Here is a 20300-nt window from a genome sequence, read left to right on the forward strand (position 1 = left end):
TCCAATAACAGTGTTTCATTTCAAAGTTTGTTCTGTGCATTCAAAGTCTTAAGGATTTGCTTGCAGCCATTGTGTCTTCTTAGACTATGATCCTTATTTTATTATAATTTTGCACAGTAGTGGTGTGACCCATTCTCAAAAACTGAGTACACATACCTAGGTCTTCCAGGATCCCCATTCTCACACAAAAACATTAAAGCTGAATCATCACTTTCCCTTTGATAACTCAGTAGAGGGATGGGTTTCTCTAGGATTCCTACAGGAAAGCAAAATGAAATTCAGATACTACATACTTTTTTTTTTTAGTGTATCTTTGAGTAACTTAAAAAAAATAAGAAAACAAAATTGCTAGAACTATAGGAATTCAGTGTCTTAACACAGTTCTTGATGAGCCCCCTATATCCTTTAATTTAAACTTTAATTTAAACTTGTTTAGGTGTAAATGCTGTTAAATGGGACCTTGAGGTAGGAAACAGGACTACAAGAATAAAAACAGACACCCAGAATTTATGGCAAGCAACTCATCCAGAATCAATACCCATATATCTACACATCAGCTTGATGCCAGCTAGGTTAACAAAATGTCATCATGGCAATGATGAGCAGAGCTTAGAGGATGAATTCTGATTCATTGGCTGGGGAAAAAAAAAAAAAAAAAGTCCTGTACTAAGTGACAGATTAAAACTGAAGCAAACCTTGGCTCAAATTAGCAAGATAAAAACTGAAAAGCCCATGTCTCTTACCTAGCTGAACAGCTTCTTCAATAATCTTTTTATTCAGATCCATAGCTCTCTGGTCTGTAACTATGGCAACCTGTTTCTCCAAGGCCTGCAGCATAGCTGCAATGGCGAGGGCTCCCGGGGGGCCGTCGTTCTCCTCGGGCGGCTGGTGGCTGCAGTGGGTGGGAAACCCCGTAGTTACCAGCACGGAGCCCGCGTGGGACATGGCCAGGCAGGCCCTCAGCAGCTCGCCCTGGCGCTGCAGCTGCAGGATACCCCGCTCTCCTAGACAAGTGGTTTTAAAGAGAGCACTACATGTCAGTGTGTCGTTCTCCTCTTGAATTTTCCCTCTGCGTGAAAGTACATGCTTTAGTGATATAAAATGGGTTAAAAGAAAAAGAGAGAAAAACCTCTGGTCAAGGCAGGAATTGGGGTAATTTCCTCAGGAAACCTAAGAAGATGTAGGATATGAGTAATGAAGATAATGGGCTGTGCTTCCAGGTTAAGAATGTCAGTTTTTAAAAATTATTATACCTAGTGTTTCTAGGTTTAAGTGTAAATAGCTTTTTCTGAGAACTAATTGCATATTGTTTCCTTTCCTTTGGCCCTCTGTTCCCCTTTAGAGAGTCCTGCTAGACCATGTTTAGCTAATGAAGCTAGATTGCAAGTCTAGCATCCCAGACCTTACAGAAGTTCTGATGCAGACTTCAGATGTGTAAGCTAGTCCTTTGTGTCTGTTTAACTCCATTCCCTTTGGAAAGAGCTAATTCCCAAATGAATTCCACTTAATGAAATGATTAACCTCAGAAGTGAGGTTTCAGAGACATTTTAAGTTACCTGGGGACCTCATAAACTCAATTAATACAGCGGTATCCAGGTGACTACTAGACATTCTTGTAACACTTCATGTAGCAGAGAACAACATTACCAGACCTTGAGAAATAGGTGAACATTAACAGAAGTCTCTTCTCATGGGTCAGACCCTAAATAGGCAACACTATTTTCTGTGTATGGCTTTCGTTGTTCAAACACTTCCTATCCCATGTTCCTTCCCTGTCACTTGGAAAAAAGTTCACAACTCAGTTCTTTCAATTTGCTAGCACTCAAGAAAACCATGAGTACCAGCAAGATGAGCATATAGAGGTAAGTCTTCACTGCTGTTTTTTGATCTCCTTGTATCTTCATCCTTTTTTGCTCCCCCCACCCCTACATTTTCATCTTTTTGTCCTCAATTTCCCCTTTGGCATTTCTTCCGTTCCTTCTAAATAACACACAGGCAATACATAGATAATGGACAGAGAAAAAAGTTCAGAGAACTTAAAGTTAAGAGAAGCAGAATACAAATCTCAGAGATGTGGGGTATATTAACTGAGACAAAGTACTGTACTCCCCTTTAGGAGCTAACTTTTAAGTTAGGTCCTGTATTTCTGCAGAGTGAGGCATTGTGCCAAGCCAGCTCCAGAGAGTGGGAAAGGAGAGGCCTTGTGAGTAAAAATAAACAGACCTAAATGTATGCACACAGCCCAAACCCAGAGCTTGGGAGTGCTGGGCGTAAGCTGTTTTCCACTACTGCCTACAGAGGATTTCAGAAAATTTATGGCACACTGAGCTCAGACTTTACAGCAGCCAGAGGGGACTAGCTCAGCGTGTATTTTAGGAATGGTTGCACTACTCAGTTTGCCTTTACTTCCCTCTCTTCCTTGCACACACAGGCACCCCCACTGCTCCACCTTCTGTGGCAACCTGGTCACTTTGGTCCATCATACAACACCTCAGTGATGGATATATCAGCAGAAATTAATATAATCCCACCCATCAGAGAGTGGTGTTTGAAAAACACATGCAACTACTAGAATTTTCTGGTAGGACCACAGTAGTCATGAATATATGTAAAGAAATGTGCTATTTACTCCATAGTGAATACCCATGTAGCTGTTAGCAGCAAGCTGAGGTGCCTGTACTTCACATACCAATTTCAGTTTTACTCAGTAGCAGTTCTCATTCCCTGCAGACTATGCAGTGTGCTTCTGTGTCCTTTGGGAGCATACAGTCAGGAAGATCAGATATTCCATTACCCACAATGAATGATTTTGGCCAGACTGATATTAAGTACAGTATCAGTAAATACAAGACCTAGTTATATAAACTCACTGTATTCCATAAAGAATTCTTAAAATCACCTTCAGATTCTTACTGTGTTCTTGAATTTAAAATATCTAAAAAGGCAGGATAGGTGGTATCTACCCCATAATGAATCCATTAAAGGGAGACAGTTTTTGTTTATACCTGGATCTATTCCAATTAAGGTCTCTAGAGTCCTTATCTTTCGGGCTGCTTCTGCTGACACAATACTGAAATGCAGAGGATCTTGAGAGATGCAGTGGACCTGTGGGACTCCTCCTAAGGATCTGACATTATCATTCTTTAGGTCAGTAATGAACATGCAGCCAGGAGAATGAGTAAAAGCTAACGGAGCTCCTAAAATGAACAAAAAAATTCAGTTAAATGTTATTATTGCAATGTAACAAATTAGAAGGATGATAAAATTTCAAAAAGCTACTTTGTAGGACAACAGAGTCCCTGCCTGATGACACTTAAAAAAACCAGGTGATATTTTAAGTTACACTGGAGCAATTAATATACTTTGAGAAAGAAATGTATACATGTACATCTGAAAATGTTTTCACTTCTAGAAAGCTCATGCGGGTAGTTGAGATCAGTTTTTTCCACAATGCCCTCTTTGGTCTAAACTTGAGGTAACCTAGGAATGGAACTCTGGTACCCTCCCAAAAAGTCTGTTGTAATGGTGTTTGTCTTCCCGAGTCACCATGACCTGTGATGGGGCCCTGCTCTGCTGGAGATGGCTGAACAACTGCCTGCCCATGAGAGGCAGTGAATTCATTCCCTATGTTGTCCTGTTTGCATGCATGGCTTTTGCTTTCCCTATGTCTTTATCTCAACCCATGAGTTTTCCAGTTTTTGCCCTTCCAATTCTCTCCCTGATCCTGCTGGCTGGGGTTAAACCACAACAATTTAAACTGGCAAGGAGTAATGACAAAAGGGAACCAGTAAGCATTAGAAAGGAAATATGAGTAGCCACTAAAACCCTGGAGAAAAATAAGCTTCTTTAGACCTGACAGCATAGTAGCTCCCTAAGCTGATAATATTTCCTGTCTTTATACTAACTCCCGAAGTCCAAATCTAGGCAACACTTGATTTGGCAAAACCGGTACCTTGTTGGATAAATCATAACTGGTATATTTAAACAACAAAACATTCTTCGTTAGGAGGGTGAAAATGGAGAAGATATTTTTTTACTAAGTACACATCTGCTTGGTTTGAGCTACATCTGTTGGGACCCTATGGCTAGCAATTTAAAACACCTGGGGAACATGGCTGCTGAGGTTTACCTCGTCAAACCCTGTGAGCAGACAGTTTTTGTGACAAGCTAGCAGATTCATCTAAAGTATGGGTATTGGTGGTTTGGCAGATTTTAAACTTTCTAGCTGAGAAAGCAGCACAACAAAATAAAAACTATCCAAAAGTTTCCTGGAATGCACTAATGACAACTGGTTTTAATACAGAAAATGGAGAAATAAACAAAAGTGAAAGTCTGTTCCAGGCAAGGGCAGGATAGACTTGTGCAACAGATTGGAGAGACATTGGCAAATTTTTTCTCTCTTTTCCCTACACCAAGGATGTGTGAGGAAGATGAATAGGTTTGCTGAAGCATCCAGGAAAGAGCAGGATTTTCAGTATGGATTTGGGACTGGAGAAAGGAGATTGCATCTAAAAAAGAGAAAGAAGACTCCTCTTAGAGCTGAACCTACTAGAGCAGGTGTTGAGTTCAGATTAACATCTCTAAGAGACCACAAGGATCCTGCAAGGACAGAAGGACAAAGCAGATGACCTCCCAGGGTTCTCCCACAAATATTGCCTATGATTATTAAGCTTCTTTTTCAGTAAGAATGATAATGCAGTATTTAATTTCCATACTAGTGACTTAGAGAAGTATATAATACTGTTACTATGGTTTTGTTGCATTTGCTTGCCCTTTGTGCTCATGCCTGCATAAATGACTGCACACAGTGCAGAACCACTGTGCAGAAGAAAAAGTTTCATTTATGTAAAGTGTGTTACATTTACTTAATTTTGGAGCAAACTAAAAACTCTACATTCTCCATGAGACACTTAAGAACACTTTTCCATGTCAATCAATTTTCTAGCTCTTGACAACATTTTGGAAAGATTTCTGGCTTCTCTTTTTTTCCTTCTTTTTATTTTTTTTTCTTTTTCTTAGACTATTGCTTTACTTCAAAGCCGTACAAAATAATATTTAAAAGGAAGAACCTTAAAAATTAATGCCTTTAAACTTCTTGTTTCTTACAATGCTTAAAAAGATGTTTTGATGTTGCCAGAGCTGTAGAATTAAACATTTAAAATACACAAAAGTGGTGAAATTTCAGTAAGAATTTTCTTTAAAGTACACCTGTATTTCACAACAAAAAACTCTCCTGCCAAAGGCTTTTTTGTTGTTTGGGGTGTTTTTTATCTTGCTAATCAGCCAATTCAGTCTCCTTTTTGAAAAAATAAAACAAGGAAAGAGTAAAGAGATTGAGGGATAATTTAAAGAGTCTCTAAGCAGCACATACTGCAGTTGATAATTGCTTCGACTCCTGTTACTCCGCAGGCCCAGAACACTGGAATATCACCAGGGTGAAAGTGAACTGGATCTCCATAGTCTGGTTTAGAGAGATCTTGTATTCCCAAAAGACCTGGAATTGATCAAAAATGAAATAATGAGTGATTCTAATTAAGCAGTAATGCTGCAAAGCTGGGGGGTGGACCCCAAACATCATTCAATGACATTGAATTAAGAGTTTGAGAGTGTCAAGTCCCCCTAAAGTGGAACATTGAGTTTGTCTTTGAGTGCCTTCCTCAGAGCCTGAGCTGACTTGATTTCCCTTGTTTTGTACTCAATAATATCAGTAAAAATGTATTTATCTTATTTCAGCAAGAAAATTCAAGTTAGATATCTATGCTGAGTTTCCAAGATAATATAAATCTTCTGGATCAACAGAAGAATTCTATTCGTAGCACTGGCAAACAAGAATAAATGATGGCAATGCAAAATGAGTTCTTTCTAGAACACATTTTCTACTGCATTAACTTCCTACATCTTTTAGCTAGAGAAATGATCTTTTCCTCTTTTTCTTAGATAAATACATCTCACTCTTAGCTGCCTTTCACTAAATTGTCTTTTGCTTTATTCTGACACCTACTTGTAATAATCTGGGTCTCTCTAAGCACTTGCTATCTTCCTGTGGTTTTATACTCTTCAGGTGCTTTAATACACCACTCTCCTTTCTGAAATTAATTTATATAATCTGTATATATGATAATTTACTCTTTTGTAATGACTTATTACTAGTTTATCAGGCTTAAGTACTCAGATATGTTACTCAAGTACATTACTGGAGTGTTGTGTTAACCAATGACATTTCCTTCCATGCCCTGCAATGTGAACCTTCTGTGTATGAAGCCCATGATTATCAAACTTCTGATAGCAGGGGGGGAAATTATTGCAATCTATTTTCACATTACAGGTGTTTGTTTGGTTTGGTTCTTTTTTCAAACAATCTTCTTTTTTTTTTTTTTCATTTTTGTTCAAACTAGATTTAAAAACAAATCTTATCATATTTCTATTCATTTTGTCGAAAGTGTTGTGCTCATTGTATGTTATTTCAGTGTTTTTAAAAATAATGCAGTATTTACTTCCACATTCAACCACTAAGACACAAAATGCATCCACACATACTTCTTCCCATGCTGTCAGTCACTGCTATCCTGTCACTGGAATCTCTGACAGCAAGAAAGTATTCACATATAAATGAAACTGCACACATTTCAGAAAAATGTGATTATACTTTTTACCAAAACCACCCCTGCCAGATAACTTATCTACATCTGACAACTAACTTTTGTCTAAGAAATCTGTGTGTTCAGCTCACGCAAAACCTTCTTTTTTCTTTTTTTTTCTTTCTTCCTTTTTCCTTTTATATTCAGATTTGTGATCATTAGAAAGGATTAAAACAGATTTAGTGGTGCAGGTATTTCAGTCCTTCCACTTTCCATGCTTTCCCCCTTCACTTTTATACACAGTCAGGTTCATGCAGAATGAGAAATGAAAAGCACTGACCAGGGTCACCTATGTGAATTGGTGCTCCATGGGCTTCTTTTAATTCAGATGTTGCTAGCACAGCTGCTTCCAACTTGCTTTCAGGAATAGGTCTCATTGTGACTACTAAGTTGCAGTGAAACATAGAGATGCTGTAGCAAGGGACAGATGTCTGGCAGTTCAAAAGAATCCAGTGTTAGCAGGAATATTGAATAATTCTTCCAAAATGTTAGAATTAATAAATCTAAATCTTCGTGCTGTACTTGAGTTTAGAAAGACTGCATTCTAACATTAATTTTAAATCCTTTTGAAAAAAAATCTCAGGATCTTGTATTTTTTTTCCTTTAAGATACCATCATTTAGCTTCATCATACAGATCACTAAAATTTTCAACTTAATGCATTCCTTGTTTCAGTGCACACAGCTAGATGAGCTCAGTGTATGCTAAATATTGTCACAAAACAATGGTATGTTCCCTCTACAGTAGGTGAAAATCTAAAAGAAAACTATGGCACAGCTGCAAATCTGTGAATTTGCAGATTAGACTGAATCTACCCTCTGTACTTGAATACAGTGCCCTGTAACACACCAGGGTCAGCAACTGCTGATGGCAGTAACCACTTGTATGGAAGCTGCATGACAGTTCCATACGTGCCTCTACAAAGGCTCTATGATATTCATCATCCTCATCAACTGGGAGGCTGAGGCACCTTGTCTATTTAGAAATAAAGCAGGTCAGCTTTTTAGGAAAAAATGTCAGATATCTGAGTTGCAGCTGAACATAAACAAGACATCCAGAGAGCTAGGGCTGTCTAGGAAACGTTCATTTAAAGCCTTTATAATGATAATAATAATCACACCTGTCACTGAAGAAACACACTGTGCAGTTCTTCGCAGCATTAATGTGCTATAAACTATAACATTTTCCTAATTCTGAAATCCTAGAAGCAGATACATAGTTGTATTATTTTCTTCTTTAAGCTTGGTAGAAGGACTCACATATGAGATATGTTTGCACCTTCATTTTGACCAGGAGCATAGCATAGATTTTGTAACAATAAGACTGAAAACAACAATAACCTTTCTCCAGTAGCACAGCATCTGAACTAAATGAAAAAAGGCATGCAGATGTGTACTTCAATAATCTTAGTATTAAGGGGTTTATTTACTGGAGCCAGAATTATTCTAAGACTTCTGATACCATTAAAATGTACACCACAAACTTTCTGAGCACAGTCATAATTTTCAGGGCTCAAGTCTTTGGGAACATCTGGCCCAGAGGCCTGGGTTTGTAGTAAATGTGCAGTTTAAAGGCTCTCCTGTCACAGGGAAAATACAGAATGTGGCCATCATGCAGAAGAAACTGCTACTGTCATGGTTTATAAAAGGAATATTCCAATTGCAAGCAGGAGTTGGTATGGAGAGCAGGACACATGTAAAGACGTGGTCAGAACAGTGCATGGATGATTGGGTGAAACAGAAAGGGCAAACCAGAATAGAATCCAAATGAAATGACTGCCACAGGAAATGGGGAATGCCTTGTCATGAAAAATGAATAAAAAAAGAGATTGGCCTTATGCTGAGCTGAGGCTTGGAATATTTTACCCTGTATCTTCATATGCTCAGCAGAAGCACATGCCTTCACTTACTGTGTAGGTAGAGGAAAAAAGTTCTGCTTTGAACAACAGGTATATGCAACTAACATGAATATGGGGAAAACTCACAGGCAAAATTACAACAACAATTATGTGTGTGTGCATACACTTACTTTGTACATGCTTACATTACATTTTTGCTCAACGTTTCTGATAGGAATGCCAGCTTTTTGGACTGCTTTTTCAAAAGAGAAGCTGCAGCCTAAATAAAAAGTCACCATGTCCTTGAGTTGTTCAGAATACTCCTTAAGGCTTTTCAGTGATCCAGTACAAGCTCCATGCTCATATCTTCTGTACTGTAGGCAGTCAGTTCTAGTGAAATAGGAAGTTATCACAGCTTTGTCACATTTTTTGAAAACAAGGTGAATTGGTTGAATTGACATAAACCCAGTGTGAAACCACAAGATACAGCCTGCTTTATCCATTTTGTTCTTTCTGACTAATAATGAAGTAAACACAGGCAAACCCCCCAGAACATCTTATTCTACACAAAACCAAGCTGGCAGACAGAGTGTCAGAGATTTTTTAGGTGTTATAGGTAAAGGCCCCTTATGTGTGTCTTGTCTCCGGCTTTCAAAAATTAGGAAGCTGGTTTAAACCTTGTTTTTAGTGTTTACTACAGGAGTACATCTTTCAAATTTCAGAGACTCTACAAGTATCGTGCAGACACCATGGCCATGTTTCTAGTGAATAAATATAAAACCCTGCTATTGAATTCTGCAGGGTCAGGCTGCAAAATATTTAAAAATCACACAAAATTTCACCTTTGGATTAGAGAAATACTTGTAATACTGACAATTATCATAAGACGTGGCTCAAGAACAAGATAATTAGGTTTTTATACATGGTTTTCACTCAAAGGTATAATCCCAAGAAGATAAAGATAAATATAAATAAAGATATTAAAGATAAATATTCAACAGTGTAACCAGGCTGTTTCCTCAAATCCTCCTGATCACCACCAGAATTCATTTCAGAATACTGGCCAGCAGAGCTGGTCTGTAGTTACCTGATATCAGAATCAGTGCTCAGGGAAGGACATTTCCAGTCACCTGGTTGACTTCTGTACAGTAGTGGCAGGGGTCCATTGTTTGCATGGCAGAACTTCTCAAAGTCATCAGCCAGGGACTTGTGCAAAATCACAACATTGGCCTGTTTATAGCCTTAAATTGTGGAGGATGGGAATGGCTGGTTATCAATTCAGCTTTTTGTTTGTGAAACAATAACTTTTCTATGTGAATTTCTTTAGATGTATAAAAAATAAAACTTGTAAAACTTACCTGAAGGAAATTTTTGGTTCAGAACTTTGTAGTTAGATCAAACTTCCTGAAATGTTTTAAAAATCATAGCTAGGCCTACTCTATATGTGAATTCATTCACAGCTAAAACAGTTGGCAGACATGGGTAGTAGCAGTATATGAAGACACCACAATTAATAAATATTTCTATTAATATATATATATACATAATTTCTTGTCTAACTGGGGACATTACCCTTCTGTAAGAAAATGCTTTTTTGCAAATGTTAACTCAGAGCCAAAGAAAGGCTGTCACATACTACACTTTCACAATTATTTTTAACCACACCAAGAGATAAATCAAGCCAAGAGTAAACTCCTGGTACCTTGATGTTTGTAGCACATCCTTTAAAATTTCTAGGCTAGGGAATTTTAATGTGGGCTGCAATTAGACAGCTCAAGAATAAACTCTTGACTGTCCACTGTATCTCAGTATTTTTTAATTAAAATTCTAATTTAATTTCTAATTAAAAAACTAAAATAAACAAAACTGCTACAATTTCTTCACTTGAAAACAGCTTTGATTTAAAAGGCTGTTGACTACTACTATGAAATAGCTTCGGAAGACATTAACATTTTTGCAATGATAACCACTGAAGAATGGTGCCATTCATTTATTTAGCAAAAATTAATTTTCTTAACAGTAGAAGTTAATACCAAGGCCATTTAAACTTTCCTGCACAGAAATATCAGCTGTTCAAATAATGGGGGGGAAATTTGGAGTACAACTGGTCTGGGGTGTATAAATAGCAATTAACAATCCCTAAATTTTGTACCAATACTTTCTTGAAGAGTTATTACTGTCTGATATCAGGCAGGCGAGTAGGAGGCTGCACAGAAGCACTCACTTTTTAAATACTGCAGTAGTCTGTCATCAAAGAGGCAATAATTTAGTTGAAATCAATGAGCTGCCTTCAAAGGCTGTAGAAAATGAGACAAATCTTACTCTTGACCAAAGCTAACAAAGAAATCCAAAGAGAATTCTATTCCTGATGGAAAAATGCAAAGCAAAGGCTGAGGTAAGCATGTATTTGCATACTGAATTTGTCCACAAACTGCCCTCTTGGGAGTAGTCAGCACAAAAATTCATTTTATAACTAGCAAAAGTTACTAAATATAGAAAGAGATTTTTGCTAAATACAGAAAAATATTTTTGCTAAATAAACATACTACATTTACCACTGAATAAAACACTAAATTTGGTTTCCCTTCAATTTCGTTCCCTGCCATCCATGAGAAATCCACAGGGACTTTCTGCTTTGCAAAAGCAAAAGTTCTTAAAATTATGAGTTCTTAAAATTATGAGTTTAGTCAGGGCATTCAACTAAACTGAGTTTTACATACTAGTTATAGTTGGTAGGCTGAATTTTCAGGCAAGTACTTGATAAACTCGGGAAGCTTCATCATAACACTTTGAGAACTTTATTGTTCCTCCTGGTAACTATCCTTACTTTTTGTATACATGAAAGCCGTATCTCCTGATTCACTTGCATTATGGAGCCATCACTACAAACGTATTCACAAGCAATGGTAGTGGAGCTGGATGTGCTGACCAACCCAGGCATCAATTCATCACACCCATGTCCCAGTTCAGAGAAGTTTAGAAAGAGCTTTTAATTTCTATGGTGAATGACAATGAGGACAGTAAGAAAGGACTGCATAACAACAACGTAAGACAATTTTTTACAATGGTTCTTTTTCTATAATGAAACTGTTTGTTCATGAACTTGTTTTTTTATGTCAATAATATTTCTAAAAATGTTAGAACTAATACATTTAAAACTACTGCAGCAATAAATTCACTTAAAAATTCAGCTGGGGCAAAGTGCAAATTATTAACATTATAAAATGTCTTCCATTAGTATTTTTCAACTTAGGAACTGATAGAAAATAAAACCACAATTTCAAGACTCACTACAGTTTTATAAAATGACCTTTAACATTTTTTATAGTAGTTCTACTACTGTACACACAGCTTTGTTGATCAGCTATTTGCCATGGTATTTTTGTTTACATTATTTTTTAAAGTTGATCAGAACAATTACAGACTTCTCTGCTTCTGTAAAAGTCCAGCTATGGGAGGCAAGACAGAAATCAATCTTCCAGAATGCATTCAAGTTATCTGAGTATAAAACTAATTTTTCCCTCCCCCTTATAATTCCCAGTCTTGCTCACCCATTAATCTTCATCTTCTGCAACAAATGAAGCAGAAAACCACTCCTGTAACTATATATCTCTAACTCTTCCCTAAAGCATATCTGATGTACTAAGTAAAGCAAGGTCTCTGTGAAGAGCATAGCAGGTCAGTTTACAAATGTGATAATAACATGCAAGAACACCCAGATTTGGTTAGAGATTTTTCAAATATTTTCTGCATCCATCATTTCTCAATGACAGTTGGAAGCTGAGGGATGCAGTGCAAACACTGAAAACAAAGTCCACGTACATTACTCAGGTAGGATGGTGTATTTTGTCTGCTGTATCTTTAGGATTTAAAAAACAGAGTCAGATGCTTACAATATGATTTCAAAAACACCCAAGAACATAACATTTTCTTCTGTTTTACTTTGGTGCTTTAGATATTTCTTCAATACTTTACAAACAAAAAACCCACACAGTTATGAATCTAAAATGGAATCACTTTGCACAGAGAGCTGTTAGGTTTACTTACCTTCCGCCATTCCAGAAGTATTACTAATACTGAGTCTGTTGCATCGAATTATTCTTCTTAGCACATGAGGAAGAAGAGATTTCAAGCCTCCTGTCGAAAGCATCTCTTCATCCTTAACAGAAAGATAATGGTAAATTTAAACACAAAGCGCCCTTCCCCCTCCCCCCCCCCCCCCCCCCATTTTAAATTCTGATTTTCTGGAGAACTTAGCTTACATTTCCTCATCGTGTTCCACCACAGTTAATATCACTGGGAAATTCTATATTGTAACTCAAAAGAGAGATCAAATTCAAAGGTTTATTTCACTGACATTCTATGACTATATGCAAACTGAATTTTTCAACAAATTAGCTGGAGACATGCACTTTAACATTTGGGATAAAAGGCAAATTTTTTCTGCCCTATAATGTAAGAAAGATTTCTTTCCTCCCTGATGAATAGAAATTTTCTAGAGTTTACAGTTTTCCAAAAGTAATTGTAACTTTAAAATTCCAAAAGCACAAATGGATTAACTTAGCAGGGTATAATCTATAATATTACTTCTCTGATCAAAATACTTTTAGACAATTAGCAAGGCAATATTGTGGTAAAGGGAGAACAATAGTCAGAAAATGTCACTGTAATACATTTCACTTGTATTATGGTTTTCAAATATTAATTATGCTGAAGTGAATACTCCTGTGGCTATTCTTCCTTTGGGAAAGCACAAATAGAGATGTTTAAGTCACTTGTACAAACTGGAGCAGGTACAGAAATAAGTTTCCTAATTACAATCAATATCTATCTCTTTTTACTTCTTTTGAAGATTTAAAATGTCATTTTTCTACAAACTAGACAAAGTTCACACAAAGCTTTTCTCTCAACCTCAACTACTAGTAACTAAAAAGAGTTTATTACATTACTATTAGGAAAAAGCAAGAGTGACTAAAATAATAACTTGGCTGTATATGACTTTAACCTTGGACACTTTCAGGTAAAGAAACTGAACTATCCTCCAATTAATTAAATTACCAACCTCCAAGTTTTTCTTTAATTCAGAGCAAGCCATTCTTGTTGTCATTCAAAAGAAGCAGCAAATATGAGAGAAGCTGTGTTGCTCTTTATAAAAGATGCTGCTAAATTAATATATAATGAGATGTTACACCCTTCTAGCAAAAGTTAACTTTCCTGTTAAGGGTCCACGGTTTTTCTTCTGTAACTATGATAGTACAAAGTTTCACTCTCATGACTGGAGAGCTGAGTAGAATAGTGTGAAAATTTGTACCTCTGAGCAATCATTCTGTAACTAACTTGAAGCACAGTGATGTTTTGACTGAAATGATACTTTTCTCCTAGTCTGTCCAAAATGTTTCCCAGTTTGCAGAGCTCTGAAAGGTTAAGTTGGGTGCACTGAAATTTAGAGCAAACTTTGCATCTATTCTTAATTCTGAAATCTTTATATAGCATTGTCAGCCAAAAGAAAAGAGTCTTTTTTCTGAACTCCGTCTTACTACTTTCTAGCTCTTCTTTGCTGCTTTTGTATTACCCTTCTGTATGCTGTACAAAAATAGCCTTCATTACAAAATCATGAACAATTCCAAACACACACTTTAAAGATAACCAGAAGCTGGATACAGAGATGTTGCTGAGCACTGATTCAGGCCTATAAGTATCAATTTAAGATACACTATTCAGAATGTAAAGAGAATTTCTAACATCAGTCTGGAATGATTAATTCAAGAGATTTCAAACTCTTAAATACAATGATCCTAATAAAACATTCCAGATACATTCCAGATGTGCTCATTAGATTCTTTCAGATATTTTTTCTTTATTTCTGAGGATCTTTAAAACCATCTGAATCACCTGTAGGATTGATGGCCTGTTACTGATGATCTACTACTTTACTTAGACTTGAAAGACAGTCTGAAGTTTAGAAAACTAGTCTGGAACAAAAGCTGTCTTTAGCTACGTATTTTGTCACAAATGCCCTGTTTTGATGTTGGAAAAGTCTGATTGTCCTCTAGTAAAGTGTGTGCCCAGCAGCAGAAATGAAAGCACCTATGAGATTTTATCAGCAAACATTTAGGTCCCTAAAAGTTTTTGGTTCATATGACAGCAAGTGGCTAACAAGCTACAGGACTATGAATATCAGTAATGCTGAAGTGTCAGCTGCAGCTACCATATGGAAGCACTTGGGCCTGTCACCCCTACTTTTGAATAAATGTATACTATTGGTGATGACTGGTTAGAAAGCGAATAATTTAAACATTAACTTTGTATAAGTACAGTGAGACAAGACTCACCTTCCTGTGGTGATTTTATAACAGGAAAAATTCAATTTGATTGACATTCTGCATTTTAACTTTCAGTGATATTTGCTGTACAATGTCTGTAATAGATTGTGCTGTTATTTTGTTTATTAATTACTAAATTAGGATAGACAATAAAACCAGTGAGATGCTCACAGTTAAACCCAGCTTTTGCTATATGACCTGCCCAAAAATAGTTGGAAATGTAGTGCACTTTTTCTCTAAGCTAGGAGGCATAGTCGGGTTTAGATTCCCCAACCATCTTTAGAACTTCCTGAAAAATCCTTGGAGCTATCATGACCATGGCATGTTTTGAATGACTGGGGAGAAGTATGGATGTAATCAGGATCTTAAAGCATCTTTTTCATTTTTTTCCATCAGGATGCCTAATGAAGTGTACAAACTAACTTCATAGGGGCCTCAAGCAGCACTCTAAGTAAACAGTTTGAGACAATGGTTAATCAGTTAGCAGGATCTGTGCCTTGGCAGAGGTTTCTTTATTCCTTTACTTTGTTCTGAGAGTTTCAGATAATGATAGTATGGGTTGCCTCACCAGGGTATGTTGGATCATGACACAAGTAAAGACAACATGCAGGGCGTTAAAAAGGCCTTAAGAGAAGAGGCTGACAGAGCTTATAAAATGGCTGTTGTGCCTGAGGACAGCCTATGTCTCCCAAAAGAGCTCCTAAGATCTGGCTTTCCAGTGTGCTGTCTCTAATGGAATGAACATCTAAAGCAGGCCAGACAGAATCCTGTGTAAACAGCATTTGAAAATCAGGCCATTGACTGGCTGCATAATGATAAATTTCATACTTAAAGCACCCACTCTGAGAAAAGACCTTGTTCTAAGTCATGCTGCTCACATCAGATTCCCTGACTTTCAACACCAACAACCAATATAGTAAATCTTCATAGCACTGAGGCATCAAATTTGTTCTTGATGAACATTTTCTTAAACATTTGCTTCCACATTAGAAGCACAATAAATACTTTTCTTTTTAGAATTTTCATGAAGGTTCAGTGTATTTGGTATATATCTTGAGTTTTACATACAGAACTTAAATGGATCACTATTAAAATACATCACTGTCTGAGATATTAAGATGGCACTTACCCACTATTGATTTGTGGCCACTACCACATCATGAGCTGCACTTCCAGATCTTGACAAGGATGATGAAACTTCAAAGCTGAAAAGAGATGAAAATGATGTAGGGAGCCATGTGATCAGGCAGCAATGATCACACATGCTTTATTTTAGCTTATGCCAGATTAGTAGTTCAGAATAATGAATTTGTCAGAAACACTATTGTATTGAAATGACATTATATTATAAAGATACATATAAATATTCAAGAAAAATTAATATTTTTAAATGAACCTCTTTTTGCATCAAAGGGGCAGTCAGGAAATACAGTTTGGTAAAAGTACAGTACAGTTTTGGGAAAAGTTCTAAATGGATCTTGGGTCTGGCTTTAATAAGTAACATAAATTTGTTAGTTGTCATCTTCATTCAGTAAATACTTGAGCAGCACCACTTCAGTGGAATTAAGCAGATACACACTATCTGATTAATTTGGCCCAGATGATTTTCAAAATATCTCATTATCAAGACAATAAAAATTTTCAAGAAAGCCAGATTTTGAGGGTGAATTTTTTTTATTATTTTATTAGATTAGATTTTTATTAGATTAGATTTATTAGATTATTATTTTATTAGATTTAATATTTATTAGATTAGAAATTGTGATCCCCAGTTGCCATATGAAGATCTAAGTCATTAACCATTTCTACCTGCTGTTCTCAGAGCACTAGTTGAACACAAGTGACTGAGTGCAATGCTGTGTTGATCCTTGCTGAGGTGACTGGAATGAGATTGCTTCTAAGCCTCATCTTTGTAACTGATTGTAAAGAATATGCTCTACTTGCCCCAAACTCCACAACTCAGGCAAGGAAAAAAGCATGTTGAGAGGAAGACATGAAACAAGAAGAATGTAGTTCCAGACAAGATTTAATAAAGAGTTTGCCCTGCATTTCAGATGACTTGCACAATGGACAGAGTAGCCTCTTTGCATCTTCCAGGCTATTCCTTATTTTCTTCCTCTTTGTCTACAGTGTGCCTTTCTCTGCATCTTTTCCTCCCTGAGTTCAGACCCCTATGTCCATAACTTCAAAATTGTGACTTAACTTGGTGACTTGGTAGTACTTACTCCCTTGGTTTGTCTGACTGCATCCTCTGGCAGTACAGGAATTGGGATGCCTTCTCACCTCTCACTAGCTCTTTTTAATTTATATGCTTGATGTATCTCTCAGCTGTACCTTAACCTCTCAATTTTTAATCTTAAATGAGCTTTTTCTGTTCCTAGTGTGAGACAAACTAGTCTAACATCAGAAATCAGAATACACAATAACTTCAAAAATGTTTTCCCAGACTTGTAAGATTTAGACCTCTCTGACCCCACCTATACTCATAGGTGAATATATATCTATATTTATATATCCCTTTTAATACTACAGACAGGCTTGGCTTAAGCATAGTTTTTCTAATTATTTCCTTCTTAATTTCTGACAGTGGAACCACAAATCAGCCTTAAAAAGTTTTACATCTTACAAGCTACAGTTTATGAAGTGTTTTGTACAATCTGCAGAACATAAGCTCTTTATGGAAAAAGAAGGAAAAGCAGTAAGTGGAAGATTTTATATTACCTTAGAGCTTTCAAAATGAAAAAGTGAATCTGTAAATTTCACAGATATTTAAATACGAACATAGATTCTTTACAGGCCCACATTGTAAATTATTCATTACCCAAGAAAATGGAAAAATGTCATTTAAGTGTCAGAGAGATTACACTTTGAGATGCAGTGGGTGGGTCCATACTGCTGTGCTAAACCACACCAGATAAAAAGGAATCAAGAAATTATGTAATAACACAAAGGATTAAAACATTCTTCAGAAGTGTCAGTGTGACTACTGTGCCTTCACACATATCAAGTGAATTAATGAAATAGAAGTAAAAAAAATAGCACTTCTGTGGTTTCAAAAATGAAACACATGAGAATACACAGCCTGTAAAAAGTATGGATGGTAAGGGTAATAAACAGGTTTGAACACTGCAAAGTAGTCAACACCAATTTCTGGTGCTACGAATTACAGGTCTGTTTTCTCCAGTGGCACTGATAGACCAATAAGAATATGGTTTAATGCAGTGTAATCTAGAGACTTGCTTGCAAGGGGCCCAAAGACTCTTACGAAATACAATTTTGCATTGCTTATATCACTTTTGTCCTATTTTCAGTTTAAAGTTTGATAATAAGAATGGGTGGTGCCATGTACAGGATCATGGGCCAAAAAAGTGCAAGGGTCACTACTTGAAACTGCTGGGCAGGGTTTTTTAGATATTGTCATGCAGATACCTTACCCAAAGCTACTGCTGCACAAACAGGAACAGCAGGGTAACCTGAAACATGAGCCAGCCCATGGGCTGCCTTTACCAATACATAATGGAAAGTAATCTAAACTAATTATAATCTAACAACCTCTTTGTGTACTATGCCTTGCCCTAGTATGAACGTGGTTACAGAGGCTTGTTAACGTAAACACACTTTAAATGACCTGTTGTTTAATCATCAAGCTGATTTGAAATTCTGCCAGCAGACTTCTGTGAAAAGCACAAGCTCCTCTGAAAATTTAGTTCATTTGATTTTCCAGCAGGGTCTCTCAGTTACACTTGTGATCTTCTTTTGAAGAATCAATTAATGATCCTTTTCTTCCCATCTTCCCATATGAATCATTTCAAAGCACAGAAGATCTCTGTATATCATTCCAAAAGGGGAGTGTGTTGTGTATTTTCAGACAGTAGTTCATCCAGCAAATTATTATTTAACTTTACATTTGAAATATAGGGTATTTGTGTTTGAAGCTTATGCACCTTTAGATGAGGGCTGCAAATAGAAATTTAAATTAGCTTCCATTAGTGTTCTGCCTGCTGCTTAAAGCAGTCAGCCTATACTTGAGATCCTACAGATTATGTCAGGATGAGAAATTCATGATAGAATCAATGTGTCTTAGATGCAATCTTGTTTATTTGCAAAAAAGGTATACAACATCTAGTTTCTTTCAGTATATTAAGAACAAATAGCAGAAAGCAATTACCAGATTCAAAGCAGCCATTTCAGACAGCACTGTGTGCTGCTGCTACCACAGCTTTGGTATTACTTTACTCTCAGTTTCTGCTCTGGGACAAAATAAATTGTTTCTGGTGGAGAAATATGGGCAGAGACTAGAGAACAGTTCACATCAGGCCCTGCCCTTGCATGGGCACAACCTATGCAAGATCCCAGTTGTTCGGGCCTTTTTATCCAGCACAGGATGAGCCCTCAAGAATTCACACACCCTTCCAACCCCTTGGGTCATATCCCAATACCCGCATTCCTGCCTCATGACCTTACAAATACATGTGACCAACAAGTTTTAGAACAGCCACCTCATTTACATGCACCTTTGGCAAGACACAGTATACATCTATACATTGACTAAAACATTAATCAATATTTAAAACTGCTACATTCATGCGTTGGACTTTGCTGATATACATACTCACCAGTAGCAAGAAGAGACTGCAAATGATCCACCACAGGTTGTTTTCATAAAAGATGACAACAGATGCTTATTCAACTTCAAGAAATTGAAAAAAAACATGAAGGCATGAGGATAGTATTTAAATATTGTTTCCCAATCTACGCTGAGCTACAGATCTTTATAATTGCTCCACAAATCATTGGGCTGGGTCCAGATACTAGTTCTCTTAGCTTTTTCTTGCACCAAGACAGCTCAAGAATGCAGGGAAACTTTGCTTAAGGCCACCAGTGTCAGCCTCTCCCACGCCCCTGTGGCAGCACTGGCCAGTTAACACTGCACACAGCAGCCAAGGTGATGGGCATTGGCTGGACAAAAACTCCTAAAGTGAGGGAAATTTTTCTTTCCAGTCCTATTTTAGAAGGAAAGAAAGTGGAAGTCCATAGGACAAAGTACAGTGACTTGTACTGTTCTGTTGGCAAGGCAGCAGCCAGAGGTGCTTGTTTTGATAAGAACATATGTCACCACCTAGGTTACACCCAGTCACATCATGCATGGTCACAGGGCTGACAGGGTGCTCATTCCTACCAGGGAATTCCATCTGAAGGTAAGCAGGTAAGTGATGTTCTGCTACCTACACATCATAAAAATAGAACCCAATAAAGGTGCCATGCTCCTGCTATCAAGTCTGTCAGGATACCTCCAGGATTACACCATTCCTTTTGTGCTCACATGTCTGCCAGCAGGTACTGTCACTGCACCCACCACTGCTCACCAAGCAATTCTCCTCAGCAATGGTCACTAAAGAAATTATTCCAGCCCATGTGTTTACACGAAGTAAGTGTCCTTGAGATGTGGGTGTCTCACTAGGCTGTGTGTGGGGAATTTCCAGTGAATTGTACCTGTCCAAAC

General features: G+C 37.1%; 1 protein-coding gene and 1 long non-coding RNA gene across 4 annotated transcripts; one reads left to right on the top strand and one right to left on the bottom strand.

The window, feature by feature from the left end:
- Nucleotides 1–101: 101 nt before the first annotated feature.
- LOC147645368 (D-glutamate cyclase, mitochondrial-like) lies at nucleotides 102–19856 on the bottom strand. 3 transcript variants are annotated; one of them, XM_086874695.1, is made up of 10 exons: nucleotides 19414–19856; nucleotides 15927–16002; nucleotides 12522–12633; nucleotides 9562–9715; nucleotides 8681–8864; nucleotides 6919–7069; nucleotides 5372–5494; nucleotides 3006–3197; nucleotides 744–1004; nucleotides 102–256 (listed from the first exon to the last, which is right to left on the bottom strand). In XM_086874695.1, exons 3-10 carry the CDS (start codon nucleotides 12622–12624, stop codon nucleotides 102–104), a joined length of 1323 nt encoding a protein of 440 aa, XP_086730821.1. In that variant the 5' UTR covers nucleotides 12625–12633; nucleotides 15927–16002; nucleotides 19414–19856. The 3 variants fall into 3 exon arrangements, with proteins under 3 accessions (XP_086730821.1, XP_086730819.1, XP_086730818.1); XM_086874693.1 differs by having other exon boundaries at nucleotides 8666–8864; XM_086874692.1 differs by lacking the exons at nucleotides 15927–16002; nucleotides 19414–19856 and adding an exon at nucleotides 13537–13596 and having other exon boundaries at nucleotides 8666–8864.
- Nucleotides 1003–9831, top strand: LOC147645369 (uncharacterized). Its single transcript, XR_015282394.1, has 2 exons — nucleotides 1003–1862; nucleotides 4417–9831. It is a non-coding gene; the product is annotated as an uncharacterized LOC147645369 (long non-coding RNA).
- Nucleotides 19857–20300: the final 444 nt, after the last annotated feature.

The sequence above is a fragment of the Cyanistes caeruleus genome, unplaced genomic scaffold (assembly GCF_971803275.1).
Source record: "Cyanistes caeruleus unplaced genomic scaffold, bCyaCae1.hap1.1 HAP1_SCAFFOLD_462, whole genome shotgun sequence".
NCBI lineage: Eukaryota > Metazoa > Chordata > Aves > Passeriformes > Paridae > Cyanistes > Cyanistes caeruleus.